Source organism: Engystomops pustulosus, chromosome 2 (genome assembly GCF_040894005.1).
Source record: "Engystomops pustulosus chromosome 2, aEngPut4.maternal, whole genome shotgun sequence".
In the NCBI taxonomy this organism is placed as follows: Eukaryota; Metazoa; Chordata; class Amphibia; order Anura; family Leptodactylidae; genus Engystomops; species Engystomops pustulosus.
Window position 1 is genome coordinate 105,207,997 of NC_092412.1, and position 26,926 is coordinate 105,234,922.

Here is a 26,926-nt window from a genome sequence, read left to right on the forward strand (position 1 = left end):
TATATTTATATCAGTTCTAAGGAAAGGGGGCTGATTTGAGTTTTTAGGGTTTTTTTATTATACTTTTACTTTTTTTAAATTTTTATTCTTACTATATTTCAGACTCCATAGGGTACATTAACCCTAGGTTGTCTGTAAGATGCTTTCATATACTGCCATACTACAGTATGCCAGTATATGGGGATTTTATTTCTCATACATTACAATGTGCTGATAGCACATTGTAATTCATGGGTTAACCCGAAGTATCCTCGGGTTTTCGTGAGACCCGAGGCTACCATGGTGACGGATCGCCGCTCCCCGATGACGCTCATTTTGAAGCCGCTGGCCATCAGCCCGAAAAACAACCCCGATCGGTGCTGGCAGCGATCGCGGGTGTTACCGGTAAGCCTTTGCTGCAATATGCGCAATATCACGGGCCGAGCCCTCTCCATGCACCGCGACCCGGCATGTGACGTAATACTATGTCACATGCCGGTAAGGGGTTAAAACTATCCTTCAGGCTCCTCCCCCTACCATCTATTCTGTCATTGGTAGCAACATGGACCACGACAACTGGGTCATCCCCAACCCCAGTAATTTATCCACCCTTTCCACCACATGCGGGACCCTGGCACCAGGGAGACAGCAAACCATTTGTCATACCTCCCAACCGTCCTGGTATCAGCGGGACAGTCACGGATTTCTACCTCTGTCCTGCCTCCCTGGGAGGTTAAGAGATTGTCACACATTGTCACGGATACTGGACAGAGTCCCGCCTCCTGGTCCCGGCACGCTAGCTGCAGAACCACGCCCAGCCTTTATGAGACCAGGAGACAAGAACAGCCCGGCTGCTGCAGTCTCCTTACACAGGCAGCCAGCACGGCACCTCCCTCCTCCCCATTCTGGCCCCGCCCCCCAGCGTGTACCCGGCCCGCCCCCCCAGCGTGTGCCGTGATGTCTCCCAGGCAGAAGAGGACCAGTCACCAGAAGAGCAGCAGGTACAGGGGAGATGTGCTACATGCTACAGGCTTCTCCCTTTAGTTGTCGAGCTGCAGGGAGGAGGGAGCCTGGCATCAGATTTTGGCAGCAGCAGAGACTGGTGTGTAGTTGCCAGAGTTGTGTCCATCCCCCACCCCTCTTCATGTGACACTTGTAGCTGCAGACCTGCCACTCACATTTTGCTGAAGGGTCAGTGACACACACATGTGTGCCCATGACCGTATAGCATGGTGGGCACACATCGGTGTGCGGGAAGGGCGGAGGGGATAAGCGCTGCTCACCCCCACCCCTTTCCATAGCGATACATGGTGCCGAATGCCGGTCCGTGGGGGACGTATATACGGTGTAGATATGCTGGCCATATGTACGTCCCCCAACGTGCATGTCACAGCAGCCTTAGGCCGGTTCCACACTTGCGAGTGTGATGCGATGAACTCGCATCACACTCACAACGCATGCTGCCGGGATCTCCCTGCCCAAATGCTGCAAACAGGGACTGAGCTGACATGCTGAGTTCACTCCCGGTGTCCAGCGTTCAGGTCGGGAGACCTGGGCAGCATGCATTGTGAGTGTGATGCGAGTTCATCGCATCACACTCACAAGTGAGGAACTGGCCTAAGGCTGCTGTCACACATTAGCGAGTTGATTTAGTTTAGAAAACTGGGGTGCGACCACAGCTGATCGCATATGCACTTCTGGAAATGCATCGATTAGTAACCAGCACCGGTGTCTTGCATTTAGACAATACAAGACACAGGGTGCTGGTCACTGATCACATGCATTGCCATTGAAACGCATATGTGATCGGCTGTGGGCGCACCTCCAGCACTTTCATTTTGTTTCTAAACTAGATCAAAGCACTAGCGTGTGACAGCAGCCTAACATGGAGAGCAGAGGGGGATTTATAAGAACACGTACAGGCATTGCGATTATTTTCCCCTTCATGTCATCTATACTCCGAATGGGCAGTAGGAAGGGGGTGCCAGCGACAGAGGGTGAGCGTGGGGCGTTCCTGTGCCCTTGTTATAGCCTGCAAACCTTCTTGACAAAGTTTGCAGGTTACAGAGCAATTCGGCAGGGCATAGCATAGAATTGTACACTGCGCCGAGACCTGATGTATCCAGAGATTCATGAACTTCATCATATAATAAAGCCCCCCATGTGTGTGAATAAGAGTCTACATCTATGTTACCCACCCAACAGCTAGGCTCTTTTTTTTTTAATTTAGCATTTCCATTTTTCATTCCCCACCCTCCATTTTTCAATCCATTGCTTTCTTTCTAACAAATTGTACTTCTTAGGCTGTATTCACACGACCATAGGGTCGCAAGCTTGGAGCTGTACTTACGTCCCCCATAGGGCGGCAAAGAGTGCGGCACAGTACCACTCCGGACACGTCCTATCTCTCCCCGTGTTACGGTGCAGTGCACCATGCATCTCTATGGCACCGAAGATGTGTGAATGTAGGCTTAGTGTAATGATTGCAGTGAATTGGTGAAAAAAAATGCTTCTGCGCCATCTTCTTGTGGGATTTGTTTTTATGGCTTTCTATGGGCACCCCAAATGACATTTCTCCTTTATTCTTTGAGTAGGTACAATCACAGGGATCCTAAATTTTTACGCATATACTCGTGTATAAGCCAAGTTTTTCATCATAAAAATGTGCTGAAAAACCTCATCTCAACTTATACACATGTCTATAAAAAAAAAATACACTTCCATAGTCACCTGGCGCTGCCCCATGCTCCCCATGGCTCCTTATCTGTAAGAAAACGAGCAAATTCGCATCCATGCGCTGTGCCCGCGCCGCCCTCTATGATGTCGCAAGTGCCGCCGCTGTGGATGCAGTGTGAGCTGGTAAGCACAGCGCATGGATGCGACTCGGGTCTTATAAAGACTCGGGGCTGTCATGGAAACTGATGATTGGAAACAAGATGGCAATAAAAAGGTTAACACCTGCTATCAGTGCAACAGCAATAGCGGGTGTTACTGGTGGGTGTTTGCTGCAACATGCAGCAAACACCTAGCTTGTATGGAGATCACTCAGCTCGTGAGCCCTTTCCATACTCCTGCAGTCGATATGTGACATACAGATATGTCACACATCTGTAAGGGGTTAAAGAAAATTGACCACTTTAGAAAAAAGTGTCTTATGGATTAGGTCACTTACTGATCGGTGGATCAGTGGGGGTTACAGATATTATATTTATTAGTCCAGGGAGGCCATGTTCCAGTGATAAACACTGTTTTAAACAAAAGGCTGATGACATCCCTTCTCCGGCTTCTCGTTACATAACTAGGTCGGCTCTTGCTGCTTGTGCCAGCTATCTTACAGGGAAATGGGACAGAAGAGAAGAGGTGAAAGCAACAAGGGGTGAGGAGCACTGGAGAAGAGGTATGATCAGTCTTTGTTTAAAACAGTGTTTATCACTGGGATGGGCCCTCCTGGGACTTAATGAAGATAATATCCTTATTCCCAACTGATCCACCAATCAGTAAGTGACCTAAGCTAAAAACAAATGCGATTGGTAACTTGCATCTGGTGTCTTGCATTGTTTAAATGCAAGACAAAGGTTAATGGGTACCAATCACTTGTATTTCCATGGAAACGCATATGCAAACAAGTTGATCGGACCCCCAATGCACTTGAATTGTGTTTCTATAGGCATTGCCAGCGCCATGTGTGACAGCAACTTGAAAGAAACCAATCATTGTGAATTAATGAATATGTAAAAGGGGTGTGGTTAGGGGTGTGACGATGGGCATGGTTTACGTCCCTCTTTCTCTTTGTGAAAAGTTGGGAGGTATGCATTTGGTTGAGGCAGTCTTGGCGACAAATTATTCTGTCTTCCTGATTATAGAGTACAACCACTAGCTGCCTTGGCTTACCTGCACTCCCATCCACCCTACTTCTAGCTGGTCTGCTCCCCCAGCAGGATCCTCTAGGGCTGACAATTCTGAGACTGGCGTCCTTACATCATTGCAGAATTTTGCTTGGATGTTCAGAGTCAGAAGTGGCCTTCATTTTCTTGAACCCCTTTCTACCCCCTCTTTGTACAATAATCCAGCTACCCACCTGGCCCTGCTGGCTTACCTCTCCATCCTCCACTTCTACCCCGCTTATTGCTTGCTCAGTGAGTAGCATACTCCTCTCAAGATTATCAATTGCTTGCAGACGTGCAATATCTTCCTCCAGATGTCTAATGCGGGCTTCAAACAGAAAAATATGGGCACATCTGGTGCAGTGGTATTCACCCTGGAAGTCTGGCTCCAGCCGTAGAGTAGGCACTGGAGCATAGCACCAATCTTGCTAGCCATATCCTCGTTACAAAACTGTGAGGAGTGTATAAATCAAGAGATATAAAATGTAGATAACTTGCATTTCTGTGGACTCCCCTTTTGCTACCCCTTAATTTATCACCTGTGCACACTAATCCCTCCTTCCAATTAGCAAGCCAGGCAAAGAAAGGGGAAAATAAAAGCTACTTAACCCCTTAGCACATCTGTGCCGTACTAGTACATCCCTGGCTTCTGCGATTAGCGCTCAGTGCAGTACTAATACGGTGCAAGGGCACTCGGGCTCTTCTGCGTCATCACGTCACATGGTAACATTGTGGTGGGATGGATGTGTCGGAGGCAGGAGAACCTGCCTCTTCCTCCAGGGCTCCATTTTGGTTTTGTTTCGCTGGAGAAATGAGCAGAGCGTTACTGTTTGCACCAAAAAACTATTCCCATCTGATCCTTATTGTTCCCTATTGTTCCCTATCTGTTCCCTTCTCTGTCCTGTGTGTTTCCTGTGTGATCACCTTGCGTGCTCCAAAAAAGGCATTTGGAAGGATACCATTTATAATTGTGAGACATTCCCAGAAAAACCAGGACGATATATATATATATGAAAGATTGCTTCCAAATTTATCATACTTCCAGGGATTTTTAGATGACCAGCTGGGCATAATGATAATGATGCCAAAATGATGACATAATGGATATTTTTTTACTATGCACTATCCATTATGCATTTTTTGGGGGTCCATCTGTGGGGTTAAATTTCTAACTATACCCCTAGATTAATTCATGGAGGGGTGTAGTTTACAAAATATGGTCAATTCTTAGGGGTTTCTACTATACTGGCCCCTATTGGCATCTACAAAGACTTCATGATGCCAAAAAAAAGTACAATGGAAGTTATTCTCTTTTGAGCCCTGCCGTGTCTCCACCCTGCAGATTATTGCCGCCTATGGAGTATTGCCCTAAAGGGGGTTACCCACAGAATGGTTTTTGATGTGTTTCTCCCCCGTGGCATGAGTTGGGCAAAATGTTTTTGTCACTGCAATGGCATATTTAATAAATTGCAATACAATTTTTACTCTTCACCACTTACTTTGTATTACATTTGAGCCAGCATCTTAGGGGTAAAAATGCTCATACTAGCCTACATACATTCTTTGAGGGTTGCCCTTTTCAAAATGGGGTCACTACTCGGTGGTTTGTATTGTACTGGTACCTCAGGGGCACCTCCAACACCAAATCTAAAGAAAACGGAGCTCGAAAACCTAAATATTGCTCCTTTCCTCCTGATCCCTGCCGTGTCTCCATCCTACAGATAACTGCTGCCTATGGGGTATTGCCCTAACCGGGGGTAACCCGCAGAAGTTGATACTAAAACTCGAAACCTTCTCACATCCGTAAAAAGAAATTGAAAACGTAAAACAAATTATAGAAATAAAAAGAAGACCAATGGCAAAAGGTTTCTAGAAAAAAAATAATTGTGGTGTCCCTTTTTGTCCAAAAAGTAGAACAATTAAAACTTGTTGAAAAGTTATTACCACAGAAAGAAACACTGGTCAGATTTTAAAAAAGGACTGAGCCTCAACATACAAACAGGCTGCGTCCTTAACCCCTTAACACCGAAGCCACTTTTTCAAATCTTCCCTGTGTCACTATAAGTGGTTATAACTTCGGAATGCTTTAACATATGATATGTTCTGCGTTTATTTATGAAAAAAAACGGATATTTGGTAAATATTCTGAAAACGTCTCAATTTTCGAGATTCAAAATGTTCTTCTTTTTCCACACAGTCATAACAGCAAAAAAACTTGATAACTAACATTAACCTAATGTCAGGTTTATGTCTCCATGGTTTTTTGCATCCACTCATTTTTGTGTTATGGGGTTTTGAACTCTGATCTGCAGCCTCTAAACTTGTCTTTTCTCAGGGAAATATGACTCTTCTATGTTCATTTTCACATTACTTAGGAGGACATTTTTATTAGGTAAATGGACAAGACTTTTCTTTTTAAAAAAAGGAATTCTAGAAAGGACATTTCATACCCTCATGCCTGTGGGTGCCAGTTTAGTGGGGTAAAAGTGGTTGACATGTTCCCTTTAAAGATTGCTGCAAAAAAAAAAAAGGTGTATCTGCAGTAATAAATGGTTAAATAATACATCCAGGAATATTCAATCTTTCTGATTTCCTAAATAAGGCCATAAAGACACAAAACAGTTATACCAACCAATAAAAAGGCTTTAATTCTTTTTTATATTCAGCACAGTACATTATGTTATTTGCTGTAGTTCTAAATGTAAACAAAAAAAGAAAAAGTATTCAGCAGCCTTTGGTCAAACTAATTAATGAGTAAACCGAGTCTGATGAGCTTATCCACCTACAATTGTGTCATCTTGTTATGCTTGCATCTTCCATTCACAACAATAGAATCTGTTCTCATAATCGCAAGCACACAAATTCCTGAGCTGGATCCAAAACAAAAACAGAACATATTCAACATTGCAGGTGCCTGGATCCCTGAGCTGGATCCAACAGAACAGAACTTGTTCATAACTGTAGATGTCCTGATTCCTGAGGTGGACCAAGTGGAGCAGAGTTTGTTCATCACCACTATTTATATGGAATTCCTGAGCCAGATTTCCAGGATCAGCCATCAGATATACTTGGATGGGTATCATGACAACAGGGTAAGTACCGGGCATTCTCCTCTAGTAAGTGCTTTGTCTGTAAGGTTTGTTTTCACGGAGTCCATGTATACATGAAGAGGGAACTCACACGTAAGCCATCACAGGTACAATCTAGTCCACTAAAGGTTTAGGCATTCCTTCATCTAGAGGTTCTCTTTCAAATACAGAGAAGCACATATTCTAAATTTGGGCATGAAGTACAACCTTGTATCAGCAGAATTTGCCTGTGCGCTCCTATCCAGACCTTACACAAATATGTAACGAATGCCATGTGTATGTGCTTGAAGAAAGGGCTTGTATGTTAAATTAAATAGAATAATAATATAATAAGTATCCGGCAGTTATAAGCCTTTTATACTCTTCTCATTAAACCAAGTGTCACTTCATGGCTTATATAAAACCCGTAAAAATTCTCGCACAGTCTGAAGGGCCTTAATAAGGAAGGTTAGAGAGCAGTAGGAGTTCCAGAATTCTGTGCTTGTTCTCCGGAAACATCCTCGCTGCCAGGATCATCTGTAGAAGACAATTCAACCAAATATTACTGTATGTCACAACTTAAAATAAGATGTGTATAGAGGTATATGATTCATTGCTCAACAGGATAAAGCTACATACAGTATTTTTCAGACTATAAGGCACACCGGAGTATAAGGCGCACCTGATTATAAGGATGAATGACCAGCAGGTGGCAGACCTGTGCACAGTTCAAGGCAGCTGTTGTCTGCAAGTACGGTTCATATATAAGGCGCACTGCACTATAAGGCGCACCTTTGATTTCTGAGAAATTCAAAGGATTTTTAGTGCGCCTTAGTCCGAAAAATACGGTGATAAGAAACTTGTTTAATCAGATCGAAATATAAAGTTCAGTTGCCTGTAACTCCTCTCTGTGTGGTGTAAACCTTATTCCACATGTGTTACATGCCACTAGGTGTAACTCGCTGGAGCTTCAAGTTTTGCCAACACTTCCTGCTAAGGGAGAGGCAGGGAAAGCTGCTCTACACAGTGTATAGCACAGAACATATACAGGTGGTCCCCTACTTAAGAACACTCAACTTACATACGACCCCTAGTTACAAACGGACCTCTGGATATTGGTAATTTATTGTACTTTAGTCCTAGGCTACAATGATCAGCTGTAACCGTTATCAAATGTGTCTGTAATGAAGATTTATTGTTATTCCTGATTCTAATGACAACCCAACATTTTTAAAATCCAATTGTCACAGAGACCAAAAAAGTTCTGGCTGGTATTACAATGATAAAATATACAGTTCCGACTTACATACAAATTCAACTTAAGAACAAACCTACAGACCCTATCTTGTATGTAACCCGGGTACTGCCTGTATACATATAAGACCGCACACAATATATACAGGTAATTCAGTTTTATTCTCCGTGCCTTATCATGATAGATGCTACTATACATTGCATGTGACTTCATGTAAATTCAGAACAATACCAGATGGTTAGCTGCATTACAAAAGCAGATGTTTTTATAAAATTATGAAACACAACACCCAATCATTTGAAATAAAAGGGTTAACGTTAATTGATAAATGAAAGTTCCAGTAAACCCATACTCCAAGTCATTTGGTTTCAGTTACTGCTTACTAACAGCAGATCTTTACAACAGTTTTCAAAGGGTTCTTTTTTTTTAAAAACAGGTTGGGGGGGGTGTTTGGGGGATTTAACATCTGCCAGAGTAGGGAACCAGAGTAAACTATAAATTCTCTAATGACAAGCTATTTGATGTGTCTCTGTTTAAAAATGGGGACATGAACAGGGGAGCACCTCCTTTATGATTTCCATATTCCCTCATATGGTTTATATCAACTATCCAAGAATCAAATACATCGCCGGGACCCCAACAGTATGGTCACCAAGATCCCTGTAGGAATGGAGCTATAATCTGCACATCTGAGCACCACTCCATTCACTTGTATGAAGTACTGCACTACCTCCATCAGTCCTATAGAAGTATATGGAGCAACAGTCACGTATGTAAATTACAGTCCTATACACATTCAGGACACCCCCGTTCTCATGGTCAGCGGGGTCACAACATTCTGACATCTGATAATTGTAAATCAATTAATGATTCTATTTTTTCCTTACATGCAAGGCCAGTTTTGGGAATACGAACAACAAAACTAGTCATTAATATGGAGGCCCTGATAGGGCTTGATGGAGACAATAAGAGAATAAGACATATAAAGAAAAAAATTCCCTTTTCAATTAAGCACTTTCTTACTATTGTTCACTTAAAAGTCCTTAAGTTGTGACCAGTTAAGTGTAAAGAGACCGTCAAACGAATAAACAAGATGAGCCAATATTAAAGGAGTCATATACAGATAATATATGTAATTTGAGGTGTCTGGAGAACAAGACTCATTCTCTACAACCCCAAGACATGCAAAGCATGCATCGAGGTAAACATAGGGTGACTGCACCTCTGCTACATACAGTATTATAGCTTCCTTCTACATACTCAATTATAAAATAGCCTTATAACACAAATTAATCCAAAGGGCAAAGTGACTCGTCATTGTGTAGTCACATTGGCATCTCCTTTAACAGGTATAACTTATTTTACTGGTAGATCAGGTATTTGTATTGTCACTGATATATGGCCTATTTAGTATCAAATCTCTAAAAGCAGTGTGTTTTTCTTAGGCTAAATTCACACTACCGATAGTGGTGTACCTTGCTCTATTCCATTAACCCCTTGAGGACGCAGCGTTTTTTCGTTACTTTTTCGCTCTCCACCTTAAAAAATCCCAAACTTTTCATTTTCCGTGTACAGCTATTCACTGCATAACAAATTTTACTTCTCACTGATGCTATTTATTATTCTATGCCGTTTACTGAGAAGATGGCACATTTACTTTAAATCTTCTGTCATATCTAAACATCTTTACAACTTATCAAAAAAATTACTTCCATGTTGTCCCTTAGAAACACGATAGCTGTCCTTGGATATAACCACCCTTCTGGCAGAGGAGGCCACATATGCTACAGAGGTAGCCAACCACGTGGATTCTGCATTGACGATCTCAGGACAACTGTGGGACATGAAGTAACACCTGGTCATTTCATATGCAAAAACTATTTGTTTCTTTGTGCAAATCACTCCAGCATCGGTGGTCGTATCCAAGGACAAGAACCTCACTTTCAGGGACAACATTTAGATGAAATTATCTTCACACAGGTACATGTATTTTAATAACATCCAATTCATTAAATTTATATGGCAGATGAATTAAATTACCGTATTTTTTGGACTATAAGACGCACATTTTTTCCCCAGAAGATGGGGAAAAAACTGTGGTGCGTCTTATAGTCCAAATGTACAGAGTGCCGGCGTCTCAGCCCTCCACTGCAGGAGAGAATGGAGGACAGCACATGGCACACAGCTGCTGCCTCTTAGCTTCTATGAGCAGCGGAGCTCTTGCAGGGCACACAGACTGTGACACCACTTCCAGGTTATCAGATGAAGGGAGGCACAAGCCACGCCCCCTCAGCACGGAGCTCTCACTGTGACTGATGCCGGACAGGTCACTGTCCAGAGTCCCAGCTGCTCTGCTGTAGGGCCATCAAATAACACTAAAGAGGGGACAGGACCTGTGACCAGTACTGGAGTCTCTGCCCCTGTGCCTGCTGTGCTCTTCTCACAGGTGTGTGAAACTGAACAATTACCAAACAGTGCTTGTACAAGGTCACAGGAGCTTACAGTCTATGTTACCTCCTGTGTCTCCTCCTCATAGATTGTAAGCTCTTGTGTTCATTGTACAAGCATTGTCACCTCCTGTGTCCTCCTCCTCATAGAGTGTAAGCTCTTGGGCCATTGTACAAGCATTGTCACCTCCTGTGTCTCCTCCTCCTCATAGATTGTAAGCTCTTGTGTTCATTGTACAAGCATTGTCACATCCTGTGTCTCCTCCTCCTCATAGAGTGTAAGCTATTGTGGCCATTGTACAAGCACTGTCACCCCCTGTGTCCCCTCCTCCTCATAGATTGTAAGCTCTTGTGTTCATTGTACAAGCATTGTCACCGCCAGTGCCCTCTCCTTCTCATAGATTGCAAGCTCTTGTGACCATTGTACAAGCATGGTCACCGCCAGTGCCCCTCCTCCTCATAGATTGTAAGCTCTTGTGACCATTGTCACATATACAGCCCTGGTAACTCTTGAGACCCCCTGACTACGTGCCAGCATAAATCTATCTAAAGAGCCATAATTCCCATCACTAATTCTGCCCCCAACACTGGTTGGCTGAGCTTGGTGCTAGCCCATCAGTGTTGGGTCAAAGGAACCACAACCCCCCCCCCCCCCTACCACCAAGTGTTCTGTGTAGTGCTGAATCTGACAGAACACTTGTACTGTCAGCACGGGAGTCATCCTTCAGCATCAGGTAACAGTGTCCCATAAAATGTCCCCTAATAAAGTCTCCCCATTAATTCTCCCCGAACACAGTAAACTATTAAAACTTCACCAAATGTCACACAATGGCCCCTAATAAAAGTATCCCATACACAGCCCCCGTAGGCTACATTCACATGAACGTGTGCCCGCCGTACGTAGCACGGCGGGCACACATTTTGATGCCCGGGAGAGGAGGAGGGGGTGAGGGCTGCTCGCCCCTACCCCTTTCCAAAAAGAAACATGGCTGCACCTCCCCGTAAGGTGCTGCTACTTTACTGTTACTTTATTAAATATTTTTAATATGGAGCTGGTTTTCTTTAATGTTGGCACCAGGATCGCTAAAACAAAAAAAGTTATAAAAAGATACCCGAAAAAGTTACAGAAAGCAAAACACAATGTCCTGATGCTACTTTCGCATGACGTCACCTCCCTCTCCAACATGAATAATCAACAGCCTGGGGCTCAGGGACATCAATTCATGGTGCTCCGAGTTGCAATTTATAACTCTTTTTTTCCCCCAGCGATCACAACGTGTCAAGATTAAAGAAGACCAGAGCCAGGATCAAGGGGAAAAAGATGATAGGTGAGTATGTTTAGTTAAAATTTTACTTAATACTACTGGTAGATTTCTTTTAACTATGAGTGCCCAGATGAGAATACTACTTTAAAGGGTCTGACCATTTTGCCTCATGTTTTTCGTAATGGGTGTGCAAGTTTGTGTGTGTGGGGGGGGGGGGGGGGGGTTTGGAAGAATAATAGGCAATTTAACAATATACATCTATTAAAAGTTCTTCTCTGCTTTCTTGATATGTAAAGTGAATCCTCCAGTCTTTCACCACCCATTCCTGTCCATAAAATGGCTGCAGATGGAGGGTCATGTGATCTCTAACTGGTGATTGGTCATGGACAGTTAGAGATCACATGACCCTCCATCTGTGGCCATTTTATGGACAGGAATGTCTGGATTATGAGGTAAAAGTCAGAAGGCTTCACTTTACATATCAAGAAAGCAGTGGAAACCTTTTAATATATGCATATTGGTAAATATTTTCGGACTATAAGGCGCACTGGAGTATAAGGCACACCATCAATAAATGCCTGCTAAAAACGCCTAGGTTCATATATAAGGCGCACCGGAGTATAAGGCGCACCTGATTAGAAGGATGAATGACCAGCAGGTGGCAGACCTGTGCACATTTCAAGGCAGCTTTTGTCTGTAAGTATGGTTCATATATAAGGCGCACTGGACTATAAGGCGCACCTTTGATTTCTGAGAAAATCAAAGGATTTTTAGTGCGCCTTTTAGTCCGAAAAATACGGTACCTAATATCCTGCCCCACACACTACAAAAAAACATGAGGTAAAGTGGCCAACCCCTCTAAGTTTCAATGGAATCTAGGTAAAGTATAGAATATGTTTGAGAGAGCTACTGCTAGCTCTTGGTCACAAGCTCTGCCTATAATAATCATGAAGTCTGATTTCTAAAAGAGACAAACTAATGAGACCAATTCTCTAGAGGATGGAAATCGCTGGGCTCACCAAGCAATGCAGTGGTCTCCCCTGCGTCTTCCTTGGCACTGCTACATTGTTGTAAAGTGTCTCCTGTTGAAGAAGTAGGCAGGTTGTTTATTTCACTTCTGTTCTCCTCTTGGGCAAAACTTAGAGTCCCAACAGAAAGGCTGCTGCCAGCAATGGATTCAGGCACAGGGATTTCAAGTGTTTCTTCAGGCTCCACCTGTAAGACATATCCACTGAAATTATTACATGACCAGTTGCTTGATTCTAGAATAATAATGGTTGTGATGCTATGATGGTAGTAAAGGGAGTGCAGTGTGAAATAGTGTGCTTTATTGCCCACGAAAAAAGGCAAAACATTTTGATGGCCAACGTTTTATAGAAGCACCAAATTCTTCCTATAGTAGCCTATGAAGTGTGAAAAAAGTACAGGAATCTACATTTATCATTCTTCAACCATCAAATAGGGTTCGGGGTTAGCCGGTATCACATAGAGCGACAATGGAGCAGATTGTGTGTCCTTAGAGTGTGCGGTATGGTACTGCATGTTACACAGTTGTATGCAGAGGTGTAACATTTCTATCCAGCACGATACAGGGCTAGGTCATATAGCAGTTACCGTAGTCTTTACATAATGGTCTAGCTAAAGACATGAGAGTAGAGACCATCAGAGTCTCCCACTTTGCCTTGAATAGAACCAAGCAGACCAGGGTCATTTATTAAGAACACTGAACAGATGCTGTTCAGATTTAGGGAAGGTAGAATGAGTTTCCTAAGCAAGGATTGTCTCTTTTAATATCTTCATAATCTACAACTTCAAACAAGTTCTTGAACAGTAGGCATTGATTGTATTCAGAGGGGCAGATGGCAGCAAGTTTCACCTGGAGGCAAGTTTATTAGAGAGTTTTGACAGGACATGGCTTATTTTTATGCAGTCACATGCTCCATGTGTGTCCCAACCAGCCGAAAACAGGAACTTTCTATTCGGAATTGGCAAAATACTGCACACAGAACGACTATTACAGATGCCAATGTATACAGATGCACAAAACCCTGTGTAATCACCTTCCGCGTGGACTTGTACAGAACAGTAAGTTACAGAGATCATCTAAAAATATTTCAAACATTATGTTTCCAAGACAAAAATAGATCTTGGTACATAATAAAATCCAGATCTAAAATCTGATATGAGTAAATAATAATAGAAACCATGAAACTATGTGCAGACATCTACCAGTGATCTACATATTTAAGTACAATGTAGATTTGTCTTCTTTATATAACACCAGTTTTCATTTAATCATGTGTCGTAGCCAAACTATTTTTACTCAAAGATGGATACTACCCCCTACATAGAATACACATTAAAAAGTTTTCCTAGAAACAGCAACAGCCCTGTCCCCATGTTGTCTGGGGGTCATCTAGTTTCATTGCCCAAGACAAACCATGAAAAAGAGGGATTCTATTTCTGCGTTTCACCTACCCAGAATCCAAGAGCTTTTATAACATCCAGTTTACACATTGGACACGTCCTGTGTTCGAGTAACCAGGGGTCTATACACAGTCGATGAAAGATATGCCTAAGTAAAGAAGAGGGGGGGGGCAAATGTCATTATGTACCGAATCAGATCCATAGTAATCAGGTATAAAACATGATATCAGAAACAGCTTTCCTTACTATGAAAAAAATTCTATACAATAAAACTGTGGGTCAGCTTACTGTAAATATATTGCTTCGGCAGAGTGTAAAGTGGAATGTACAAGCTCCCCTCTGTAATGACAGGCGATGACCTATGGTTTATGGTCCTAGTACATCACTAAGACCAGTATAACAGATTCTTTGTCAAAATTTGAATCTTATTGTTCCCCCCCCTAGAGGTATTGGCTCACCCACCAATGCCAGAAAGGCGGCAAGCAATGGCAGCCAGACCGCTGCTTGTGGCCTGGAAATTGCACATGTTTGTGTGAATACTCTGTATGTAATAATAATTATAATCTTCATTTATATAGCGCCATCACATTCGGTAGCACTTTATAAATCATAGAGGACATACAAATAAAACACTACATTACAATAGTACAAACATAGTCAAACGGAACAATGGGAGTGAGGGCCCTGCTCACAAGAGCTTACAGTCTATGAGGTGGTGACACAAGAAGTACACGAGCTTGTATATTAAAATGGAAACAGATGGGAGAAAAATTAGAACGTACTTGCATGGGAGGATGCGAACAACATCTTTGGGTTTGTAGCTCTCTATGCACACAGCACAGTTTTCAGCTTCAATATCAATTCCCTAAATTAAAAAAATACAAGATAATGTCAGATTATCTCATATACAGTAGTGACTGCAAAAATCCAATGAGAGAATAAAATGAGTCACCCTGAAAATATTTTTAAGGACAAGCCCTGTATGATGACGTTACAGCTGCCTACCTGTCTGGCACGGAAAACATTACTGAGCTAGTCCATGTAACATGCTGGAGGAAGACACAAGTCTACACATAGCATTGTCATAGTTTGCCTAATGATTCACTACAGTCCCTCCCAATTATGTAAATGGTTGTTTCCAATTCTTTCTGCATTATTATTTTTTTTTTTATAAAGCAAACAATATGTGATAAAAATGTGCCAAGATAAAATGTGGTATGATGCTACAGATAAACATAAGCTTCTAGCAGAGCATTTACCACTGCAAAGGAAGGGAAAACTGTTGTAATTCTACAATTTATGTAGATGATCTTGTTTTATTCAAAACCTAAAATATGTACCAAAATCTGATGTACATGATAATATACTAAAAATATACTAAAATGTGCAAGTCTCTGATGGGACGTACCGGTAATAGTACAAAATGCAGACATGACTATCACTCATGCAGGAGTGATAGTCATAGGAATTCTACTAAAACCTGGAAGTGACTGCTGGGTATGGGCATCATAGGCATACTGAAACTAGTAAGTGTGGCCTCCTAAGAACACCTAAAACGTGGAAGTAGCAGATTCACACAATATTATCACCTATGTGCAGATATCTGTTTGAGACAGTGTGTAAAGACATGAATTTTATATAATGTTGGCATGCTTTTTAGACTGACAAATATTCATTACAAAATAACCAAATATATGTGTGTGTATATACTGTATGTATATCAGATCTTGCTGCCAGAACAGCAAATGTCCCTATGTCCTGTCTGTGTGCAGATAAAAGTCCACATTGCTTATGGACAGAATAAATACAGCACATCCTGTACCTGTGATATTAAAAACAACTACATAACAGTTTCCAAAGGATTGAACATACATTAAAATGTGTTCCAACTAGTATTTAATTATACTGTACAATACGATACGGATGTAATTATGAATCATGAAAAGAAGCGGAAGATCATCATCAAATCATTTCTGAGTAACACTTCATGGGTTGATTCCCTTTTAATATAACATTTCTTACTGTTAAAACAGTTATTTGCTTTTTAACCCATTTTAAAACATGTAATATGGAATTTTGAACAGGAGGGGGTCATAGTGGTTATAAAACACTGTACATTAACCTAAGCCTAATATCTTACATTGTTCATGCAATAACAAAAATATCCAAAGATAAATACAATAGGCAAAAATGCCAAATACCTATTCATTTCTATGTAAAACTAATATACAATATAATAATATACAAAAGACAGATGCTAGAAATCTATACACATCTCCCCGATCAATAAAATTATCTAATCTTTTCATCTCACTTGAATATCCTTTTTACCTTTTCTTCTTTCTTTACTTTATGGAGCTGCAGTTGGTCGATGGCTTTTTTGGTTTCTTTTCGGATGCCCTTTGAATTAAAGAAAATATTAAAACATATCATGAATAAAATCATTTTGAGAATAAGATGTTATAAACACATCAGTAAAGTCCAATGTATTCAGTTATACGGCAATAGAAGGCTACAGTTGGCCCCACACATTAGATAAACATTGAGGGTTTTAGCAGAATTGGCTGATGATCTCACAAGAATGGTAGCCGGCCAACCATCCCCCAATGGCAGATGTCAGGGAAAGAAGGTTTGGGCATGTCAGATTTTAACATGCCTAATCCTTTGACAGCAGCTTATTCTCTGCTCTGAATTATTGAGCTGACAGTGACTTAATGTGTATGGCCAGCATATACGTAATAACTACATTATGGGTATTATAGTCACCTGATTTCCATACTGAGCGCCAGTATAAAGGAAGCGTTGGATGTAATAGAATATTAACCAGGCAAGCGATATGATCATCATTGTGATGAAGGCAATAGCCACAAACACCACCGATTGACCACTGATGAATTCCTGAACGTGCCTGGTCCCCACAGTAATGATCATCTTTACTGGTATGTTCCTTCTCAGAAGCTCCATGATATCCATTCCTTTGGGGTAGCCAACCATTATTACCACAGTGTTACCAGTTCCTGCAAGATATAATAAACAAACTAATCAATGACAACTTTTTATTTTTACCCTGAACTGGCCACAGCGTCAAGTAATGATGTTTTCCATGGTGCATGCCTAAAAGTTTCTGTGATTGAAAACTCAAGCTTTTTGCTTTCTAAACTTTAGTTTGGCTCCTGAAAGTGTCCCTTAAGTAGTCATGAGGGAGCAGCTTCATAGTGTCATGATTTCATTGTGCTAAATAACATAAGATCTGACTGGCAGCTTGGGAGGGTATCAAGCTGACATCAGACAGAAAGGGATTTGTCAACCACATGATGATATAACAAGAGGAAACTGCTTCCCAGACCATAGCACAATATTACAGGAAATAGAGGTTATGTTAATACGTTCAGAATACAACATCAGAACAAACAATGCATCTCTCATCAGCCCAGAAGTCACATGTAGGAACCCCTATGATTGTCTCACAACCATTGCATTATATTATCCGACAAAGGTGTGCGGTCCAGGAACACTTGATATTTGGTTTCTAGCTACTAAAGCACCGATGAGGACTCACTACTACTATGTATACACACATTTCCGTTGAAATGTCCTTAACTTAAGAACACCCGACTTACAGACAACCCTTAGTTACAGATGGTCCTCTCTGCCCACTCTGGATGCTGGATGTTTACAGTCATGAAAGGTCTTTGCAAAGAAACTTTGTTGTTAATCCATGTTCCCATGACACCCCAAAATTCTGGAAATCCTATAGTCATAGGGGCAAAAACAATGTTGGCTGGAGTTACTAAATATACCAGTTCCTACATACCCAGTTCCTTAATTCATATGCTTTAAAATATTGACCAAAAGAACACCAGTCCTAATTACGTGCACCATAAAGATATTTTGTATCAAACACTGGTAGAACAGTGACAAAATTAGGAGTGAAAATTTGCTCACTTCAGAACTGGACCAGTGTACCAATTGGATTCAGTTTAATCATCTGATGAAAAAAACCTTTGACATTTAAAGTAACTGCACACATCTGCATTCATGTGACAAATCTGCAGTGTAACACAGAAGCATTGTAGTGTATGGAATTAATGAGAATACCATACACACAATATGGAAGAAATCTGCAGCAGAAAGATTTTTCATCTGCATAAAAGTGACATGCAAAGGTTGAGCTCTGTCTCAGATTGTGGCATTACATTCATCAGAAAGCAGATAATTGCAACATATTCCTGCGGAATGGCTGCGGCATTACCTATACATGTGTAGGTACACTAAGGGTGTTGTTGCCTTTTAAACACAAGTGCATGCCAAGGTTTTTTTTTACCATATGTCAGATATTAAATAAATGTACGGAGGAGGAAAATATAGCCACCACAGATAAAATGCTTTGCTTATAGTAAACACAAATATCGGTATCTGAGCTATTTGATGAGCTGAACAGACTAGTTCTATCTGTATTTCAGGACAGACTACATGAGAGGATTCTCTCATCTAGCAGACAATAGGACTTCTGTTGAGTTGAGCAACACAAGAGCTGGTAACTGCATATAGTTATGTGCTGATGCGGAGCACAAACTGCCAGCTCAGAAAAAGAGTGATGGAAAGAACAGCACACTACAATGAAATCAATCATTACCATATACTGTTAGATGGAAGACATGTATATAAAACTACTGACATTGTATCTTCTGCAAGTAACAAGACCTAATAATCATCGATTAGGAGAAAGAAGAAAAACAACAAAAAAATTCCCTGCAAATTCACTGGCACAAAAGAGTAAAACTTGAAGGGCATCTACCATCAGTTTAACGGATGGTAGACATTTCCTACTAAGAATTTTGATTGCAGCAATATAAAGTTATAAAAACTTTAGCAAAACTAGCTTTATTAATTACGTTATTTATACAGCGCTCACAAATAACGCAGCACTGCACAGATCTTGCCAAATCAGTCCCTGTCCCCATGGGGCTCACAATCAAACTACTAGTATGTTTTGGAGTGTGGGAGAAAACCCACACAAACACGGAAAAAACATACAAACTCTTCGCAGATTTTGACCCTGGGACTTGAACCCTGGTCCCCAGCGCTGCAGGGCTGTAATGCTAACCACTAAGCCACTGTGTAGTCCCCAGTGTCGTCCAGGATAGTAAATAACTGCTCTTAGCTAAAAAAAAAAATATAGAATGGGGCATTATTGTCTGTATCGGACATAGATAATACCCCACAGAAATAGTAAACAAAATTAGTTTCCTGGCATTTATTACCCCCTAAATAAAATGCTATAGAAAGCAGTGCAATATTTCTGGCAACTCCATCAGGAATTCTCTTCAGCGAGTCATGCACAGCGAACGTCTCTCTCAAAGTGGCAAATAATTGGAAAGCATGGGTTGAAAATTTGGGTTGAAACATAGTCTTGGACACTCCAGAGTCCAAGGGCTGTGCAAAATTGTAAATGTGATGGGGCAGATGCCTTTATTAGACATATATATATATATATATATATATATATATATATATATAGCTGATGTCACAATCAGATCTTCGCGGATGGGGTTTTCATCTCATATTTTAAAAAGAGCCAAACACATCAATAACTTATGTAACTGTTGGGGCACAAAGAACTCGCCCTAAATATTGTTATAGTGAGACGAGAGAAATACAGATACTATTTTTCTTCAAAATATCCAAGCGAAAATTCTACTTGGGAGCAGAGAACAGAAGCGACATGGACAGGTGCAAGAAGATCTCTCTGTACGCGCTGCATTAATTCCAATCTACGTCTGTTGGCAAAACTATGTCACAGAACCCCTTGGGAAGTACACAGAACACAGGTTTCCTACTACTGCGCCCAGACACAAACAGCGGGATAAACACTATCAATAATGTTCTCAAGGAGGCTCATTCCTTAGATAAGAGTAAGGTATGCACATCAGATTTACTCCTCTATTATGTGTGTGCACTCTACATAAATATTTAAAAAATCTTTTTGAGGACTAAGGAAACAAAGTACCATAAAATGACATATCCAAATGATAAAAGCTTCAATGAGTGGGAGATTAACCAAGAAGGAAAAGCAGATTTGACAAGCCACCAGACATGTATTAGCTTCTAAGAGTTCTGCTCACATAGCATCTTACTACCCTGTGGATCGGCTATACATGTTCATGGCTGTAAAGCCCCATTTAGATAACTATGTGAGAGGAGACAGAGACATGTAAATATTAAGTATTGTGACCTCAACAATCTCTCTATGCCAGCTGCTGTCACTATGAGCCTGCCCAGCTTTCAGAGTGTTTGGACTTTTGCCCAGTTATAGAATAAACCTTGCAGTAAGGATAATCCTCCCTTGTTTACATGTGCGATTCTGCCTCAGTGCCATCTCCAGCCGGATAATTGTGTTCCCTAATAATGGAACATTAATCGAAAGACACAATTTGTCCTCCTAGGTTGATTCAACACATAAAGGCCCATCTTTTTCTTCTATTCTTCTAGCTTTTAATGAGATCTGAAGTACAATTAAAGTGAACCTTCAATTAAAAAGAATTCATGTTCTTGGTCAGTTTCTTTTAGTTTCCACACAATTCTTGCAACTTTATACATAAGAAAGACACATTAAAAAGGAGGCCCTGCAGAACCCAGCCATAGAGAAGCTGCCCTGACCAGAAGCAGCATGTACATCTCAGGCAGCCTTCCCTAGAAGATCTAAAAAATGGAGTAGAAGAAGGCTGCTTTGCAGATTGACCATATATGTAAACACTACTTATTGAGGAGAGAATAACACAAAATACAAATAGAAAAGAACTTTCCATAACTGTCCGATAATGAAAAGCTCAAGTGCATTTACGGAACATGTAAAAAAGTTATAGTTGTAGTTATAATTACCTCTCATCAGGATGTAAACCACCCACAAAGTACCTTAAATACATACAATTTGCCACAGTAGCCTTTTAAAACACCCATCCAATAAAATTGACTACAGAAGTAAATAACATTTTACAATAGCCAAAATGTTGATTATTTATGTTAGTATACTTTGAGAACTTGGAATTTTGACGTGAAAGTAATTATTTTCAAAACTGACAAGAGGACAAGGAAAAATTTGTCCAGTATTTTGTCAGTGCAACTTGCCATGGGTTACTCAGAAACTTATGACTGCACCTTCTGTTATGATTTTTCCAAAATAGAGCTGCACTACTGAATAGGAAAATGCCTACATTACTAGAAGTTAAATCTAAACAGACTGAAAATTCATCTAAAAAGTGATAGACAGATTCTAGAACACACACACACTTAAGTAACAGTGAGATTAGTACAATGACATATGAATTGCAGATTTTCAGATAAGCAGCAAGAAAAGTGGATTCAGCAAGGACTAAACAGGGAGATGTTAGAGTAATAGTGAAAAACAGGGTAGCAAAAAGTAGAAGAGGCAAACTGCACGTATTGGCTGTGCCCACTCAGAGCTCCCATGAGCCTTGTGCCAGGTTATGCCATGCTTTCAATTAAAACTGCTCCATCTGTGCAACTTCTGACATCTAGCACTGCCAAAATATGACTACTTATTTCATTAATTATCACAAGCCTTTTTTTTTTTTTTAAATGTACCAAGTACAGTTTAAAGGAGATCTGCCATGAAAATCAAGCATGATAAACCAGGGACTGTGACTGTGGTAATCTTATATTTATTATCCTTCTAAAATCAACTTTTTAAATGATGCTGAGCCCAAGGGGCTACCCTAGCCCCTCTGTGATCCGACTTTACAGATCCTATTCACATCCGGGTAAGATGGTGATCCCGAGAAAATTCCCATCATATATGTATTTCTATGGCATCATGTAGGATACCCAAGTGTTTACCTCCAGCTGGTGTTATCGTCTCATTCTACTAATGGGTCGTGTTTTCACAGTCAATGCTAATAGAACAGTGTAAGACGAAAAGACGAACGTGCTTTGTCTGTGAATCACAAACCACGTGGTAGCCTGATTTCATGGACAGGACTGAAAGCATCACAGTTATATGCATGGTATATGATGCAGTTATATGATGCATGGAGTCAACACAAAACCACACAAACAAAACAACACCGTCGTATTATAATCATGAATCCTTGAACTCTTTTAACACCTTTTTATCAACTTAATAATAATCCTTATTTATGTAGCGCCATCAAATTGTGTAGCACTTTGCAAATTCTGGGGAACTAATTTTGGGACTGAGGGCCCTGCTCGCAAGAGCTTACAGTCTATGAGGATGAGGGGATGACAAAAGAGGTATAAGAGCTTGCATAATGGTCCTAACGGTATTAGTCTGATAGATCTGAGTAGGGCATTCCAGTGAATTTGTGCAGCTCTGGAGAAGTCCTGGACGTGCGTGGGAAGATCGAATTAAGGAAGAGAATAATCTAAGATCACTGGCATTTCGAAGAGCATGGGTTGGATGATAGACTGAGATGAGAGAAGAGAGGTAGGGAGTCGCAGCATTATGAAGAGCTTTGTGAATGAGGCTTGTTAATTTAATCTGTATTGGGAAGGAGACAGGCAACCAGTGCAGTGACTGGCACAGACTGGAGGCAACCATGTAGTGTTTGGTCTGAAATACAAGACTGGCTGCTGTATTGAGAATAGATTGTAGAGGAGTTTGGTAAGTGAAAGACAGATTAGTAGAGAGTTCTAGTCGTCTAGACGAGAGTGAAAGCGGCAATTAATGTTTTAGAGGTTTCAAATGTAAGAAATGGCCAGACTGTAGAAATATTTTTAAGGTGCATCCGGCAAGAGTGAGCAAGAGATTGTCCAGCACAACCCCAAGACAGCTGGCCTGCTGCCGCAGGGTTGTGATGACATCACAGACAGAAATGGAGAGATAGGGTTAGGTAGGTAAATAGACAAGAAGTTACGCTTTGGAAGGGTTACGTTTCAAGAAGAGCGAAGCATCCTAAGGAGGAGCTGGTGGTCCACGGTATCAAACACTGACGAGAAATCCAGTAGAACCAGGAGAGAATAGTCACCTTTGGATTTTTAAGTGAGGATATCATTGGATACTTTAGAAAGAGCAGTTTCAGTGGAATGCATAGAGCGGAAACCAAATTGTATGGGATCAAGGAGGGAGTTAGCTGAGAGATAGCAGTTTCATCCATAAATTTCTATGAGGAATAACAGAAGATGGCACAATGCAGAGCTATAACAGGATATAACAGCTTAGACTTGTTTGCCACACTTAAGAAGTAAAAAATACAAATGTCTATCTGAATCATAGCCTTCTGCTACATCCAATTAACGAAATACAAGCAATGACATCCAAGTGTATAGCTTTCAGAATGTCCCAAAGTCATCAGTGTTGAGAAAAAGCCATACTTCTACAATTGTAGGCACATAATGTCTAGGCAAGATCAGCATCAAGTGGTGCAATGTTATAACATTACAGTACATCAAACAGGAGAAATAACAGATAATAACCTTGTCACCACATTTGGTGCTAAATAATCTGCCTGGAACAGATTGTTCTAAAATTCTCTTAGAACAAAAGCCTTTGTGTAACATTTATGAGCGGAGCCTGAAGCTAAGCTTTCTTCATGTGACTACCCTCTCTTAATTGGCACACCATCAAACAGAAGAGCCCGCACGAAAGAAGCTGAACATTTGTTTATTTCTTCACCAATATTTTCTACACAAAACCTAACATGCTGATGGATTCACAATCTCTTACCTTACCTTCAACCCTCCACAAATTGTAAAAGACTTATTTGGATCTAGTAATAAAAATCATAAATACAGTCATAACAGCTAAACAAAAAATATAGTGCTATGTTATATATAAGACATACATGTCTAAAACATAGAAGAATTATCAAAATGATGTGCCTGACAAGTTAAACGGTAGAAAACATAAGAGGAAATACATATGGAGAGATCACTTTTACGTAGCAACTGAAGTCATTATCTCAAGGCAAACTCCATGGAGCCACTATGTAATGCTATTACCTGCCATCCCAACGGATCAAAAGAATTATCCCGTCCAGCCTGCCATAGATAATTGTGACAGTTTATCATGCATCCCAAGACCGTGGATACACCATACTAAATTATCTGATGGGCTGGCTAACCCCAAGTAAATTGTGTTGCAGATTTTATACCTGGAATATCAATTACTGTTGTGGCTTTTACCTGCAGTTTTCAATATTTGTTGGAACCATTAACAATGGTTGTCAAGCTCCTGTTAAACAGGACAGGTAGAAAGTCATTGGCAAGGGCTCAGCTCAGAGATTGGAATAGCTTTGACATGTGGAACCTTCTTCCAGAATTGGCCTGCACAAGGTGTACACAGTACTCTCACCAGAACTGCTCAATAAAGTTAGGCATTTTATGCAGGGAGTTTTGTTGGAATAAAAGAAAACCAAAAACAAGCAAAAAAAACAAAACAAAACACCTAACTGCTAATTCACCTTAATGGGGAAGATCAGTTTTTCTTTGAGTTCATTCCTGAAAGAAACTCCTCACATTTTAAAGCTTCTGGGGTTGAAAGTCATGTGGAATTCCTTGAAATTGTTGTGGCCCTCAAAACATAAACCTGCAATTAAATTTATCACTATATTCCATGTTGCAGTCATCAGGGCAGTCATCACATGGTGACAAATTTAAGGGCTACCAGAAAATTATGATCTACTAGTTTACCACCGTTTTATTATTGGAAGGCAAGTCCCGTCACGTTTTTCTATTTATAAAGCAAATAAAATACCATACAAAATCTCAAGCACTTTGTCTAGAGAATTAAGAGAATATTAAGGGTCATTCTTAAAGTGCTTTCTCTCATATATACAGCACTGTGACCTTCCTAAGAGGCCATTATAAGTTTTTACTTTATGACTAAGTGCATCAATTATGAGTTCAATCTCGGCGAAGGCTATTTAGGAATTGAATCCATGGTATAACCACATAGAAGTCGGCAATCAATCGGTAGCTGAAAATAACCCTGATGATTTCTGTACGTCTTATAAGTTTTAGTAACCTTGATACATTTAGGTATAGGCACACAACAATAAGAATTGTATTATGGTAGGTTTTCAAAAAACACCTAGAGATATGCTGTGATGTCCCCTCCTGGTTGACTTATGTGCTATGAATCAAGTAAATCATCACAAGCTACCACCCCAATTTCTAAAGGTAAATACCTGGTTGAAGGGACTTCAATTAAGCCAATGAGGGAAATACCAGAACATACAAGGACATCATTGTGACCATGTCACTGTACTGGACAACTTCTGTTCCGATTACCTTATTATTCTTGCTCCTCAGGTTTGTCTTCTGGGTATTATAAATGGTGTGGTACAAGAGTACTATTACAAGGAAGGAAGTGCCTGTGTCTGAGCTGGTCTTGTAATACAGGGGGAGGGGCAGTAGACAGAGAGCACTGCAGTGTGCAGACAAGAGAAGCTATTCATGAAAAGAATCCAACCACAGTCAGAACATTTACGGTCGAATTCAGGGGCAACCAAAATTGTAAATACCAGGACTGATATAGACAGGTTGAAATTATATCTGTGAGGTGCTTTATTGTTTTTAATAATAGTGAATTAGAGAATGTGTTACTTTGTTATCCTGAGTATATTTAAGAATATTGCCTTCATTGGAATACCCCTTTAAGGGTTCAATCACATGGTGCAGTTTTTTTTGCAGATTTAATTGGTGCAGTTATTCTGTTAATATGACATAAGAAAGATGTTAACTAAGATATGCTGTATATTTTCAAACACAACTGCATCCCAAAGGAGGTTCATAGTCTCCATCACCCGAAAGAGGAATTACTGTCTTGACCATTCACAGCTGAGGCAGGAATCCCCTCTTTCCAGGGAAGCCAGAGTTATGAAACAACAAATTGTTCAGTGGTCTACAGTTTTGAAGTGAAAGGGAGCTAGGACAAGCCTACGCGCCCCCAGCCTGCTTGCTTTTTTTCTGCACTGCTATCCTGGCTGTCACATATGAACAGAATAAATGGCTGGATTATGTACACCCCTATAAAAAGTCTAAAAGTGTATTTGTGGAATTATGATTACACCAATATCAATTCTTTTACTTTTATTTATGTAATATAATACTTTTATTTATGTTTCTAATTAGTGTACAGAGGTATACAATTATTTTTTTAAACTTTACTTTTTACTTTAAAACATTTTTACAAAATCATTTTTTTTCTAAATTGGGGCATATACATAATACCGTATATACTCGAGTATAAGCCAAGACCCCTAATTTTACCTCCAAAAACTGGGAAAACCTATTGACGAGTATAAGCCGAGGGTGGAAAATGCATTGGTCACAGACCCCCGTAGCATACAGCCAGCCCAGCCTGCCCCCAGTAGAATACAGCCACCAGCTCCCAGTAGAATACAGCCCCCAGTAGAATACAGCCACCAGCCCCCAGTAGAATACAGCCACCAGCCCCCAGTAGAATACAGCCACCAGCCCCCAGTAGAATACAGCCACCAGCCCCCAGTAGAATACAGCCACCAGCCCCCAGTAGAATACAGCCACCAGCCCCCAGTAGAATACAGCAAAACCCAGCATTAAAAAAAAATAAAACTTATATACTCACCCTCCGGTGGCCCCG

The 26,926-nt window shown here is 40.7% G+C and overlaps 2 protein-coding genes across 3 annotated transcripts in view; one reads left to right on the top strand and one right to left on the bottom strand.

The window, feature by feature from the left end:
* RPL31 (ribosomal protein L31) overlaps positions 1-26,926 on the top strand; it is a 435,376-nt gene that overhangs the window by 262,435 nt on the left and 146,015 nt on the right. The window lies entirely within an intron of this gene.
* RNF149 (ring finger protein 149) overlaps positions 6,486-26,926 on the bottom strand; it is a 34,663-nt gene continuing 14,222 nt past the window's right edge. The window contains exons 2-7 of the mRNA XM_072135865.1: positions 17,092-17,342; positions 16,657-16,725; positions 15,108-15,190; positions 14,377-14,473; positions 12,918-13,113; positions 6,486-7,468 (exon numbers count right to left, since the gene is read on the bottom strand). Coding sequence (XP_071991966.1) covers positions 7,401-7,468; positions 12,918-13,113; positions 14,377-14,473; positions 15,108-15,190; positions 16,657-16,725; positions 17,092-17,342 — 764 coding nt within the window. The 3' untranslated portion in view covers positions 6,486-7,400. The remainder of the gene's footprint in view (positions 7,469-12,917; positions 13,114-14,376; positions 14,474-15,107; positions 15,191-16,656; positions 16,726-17,091; positions 17,343-26,926) is intronic.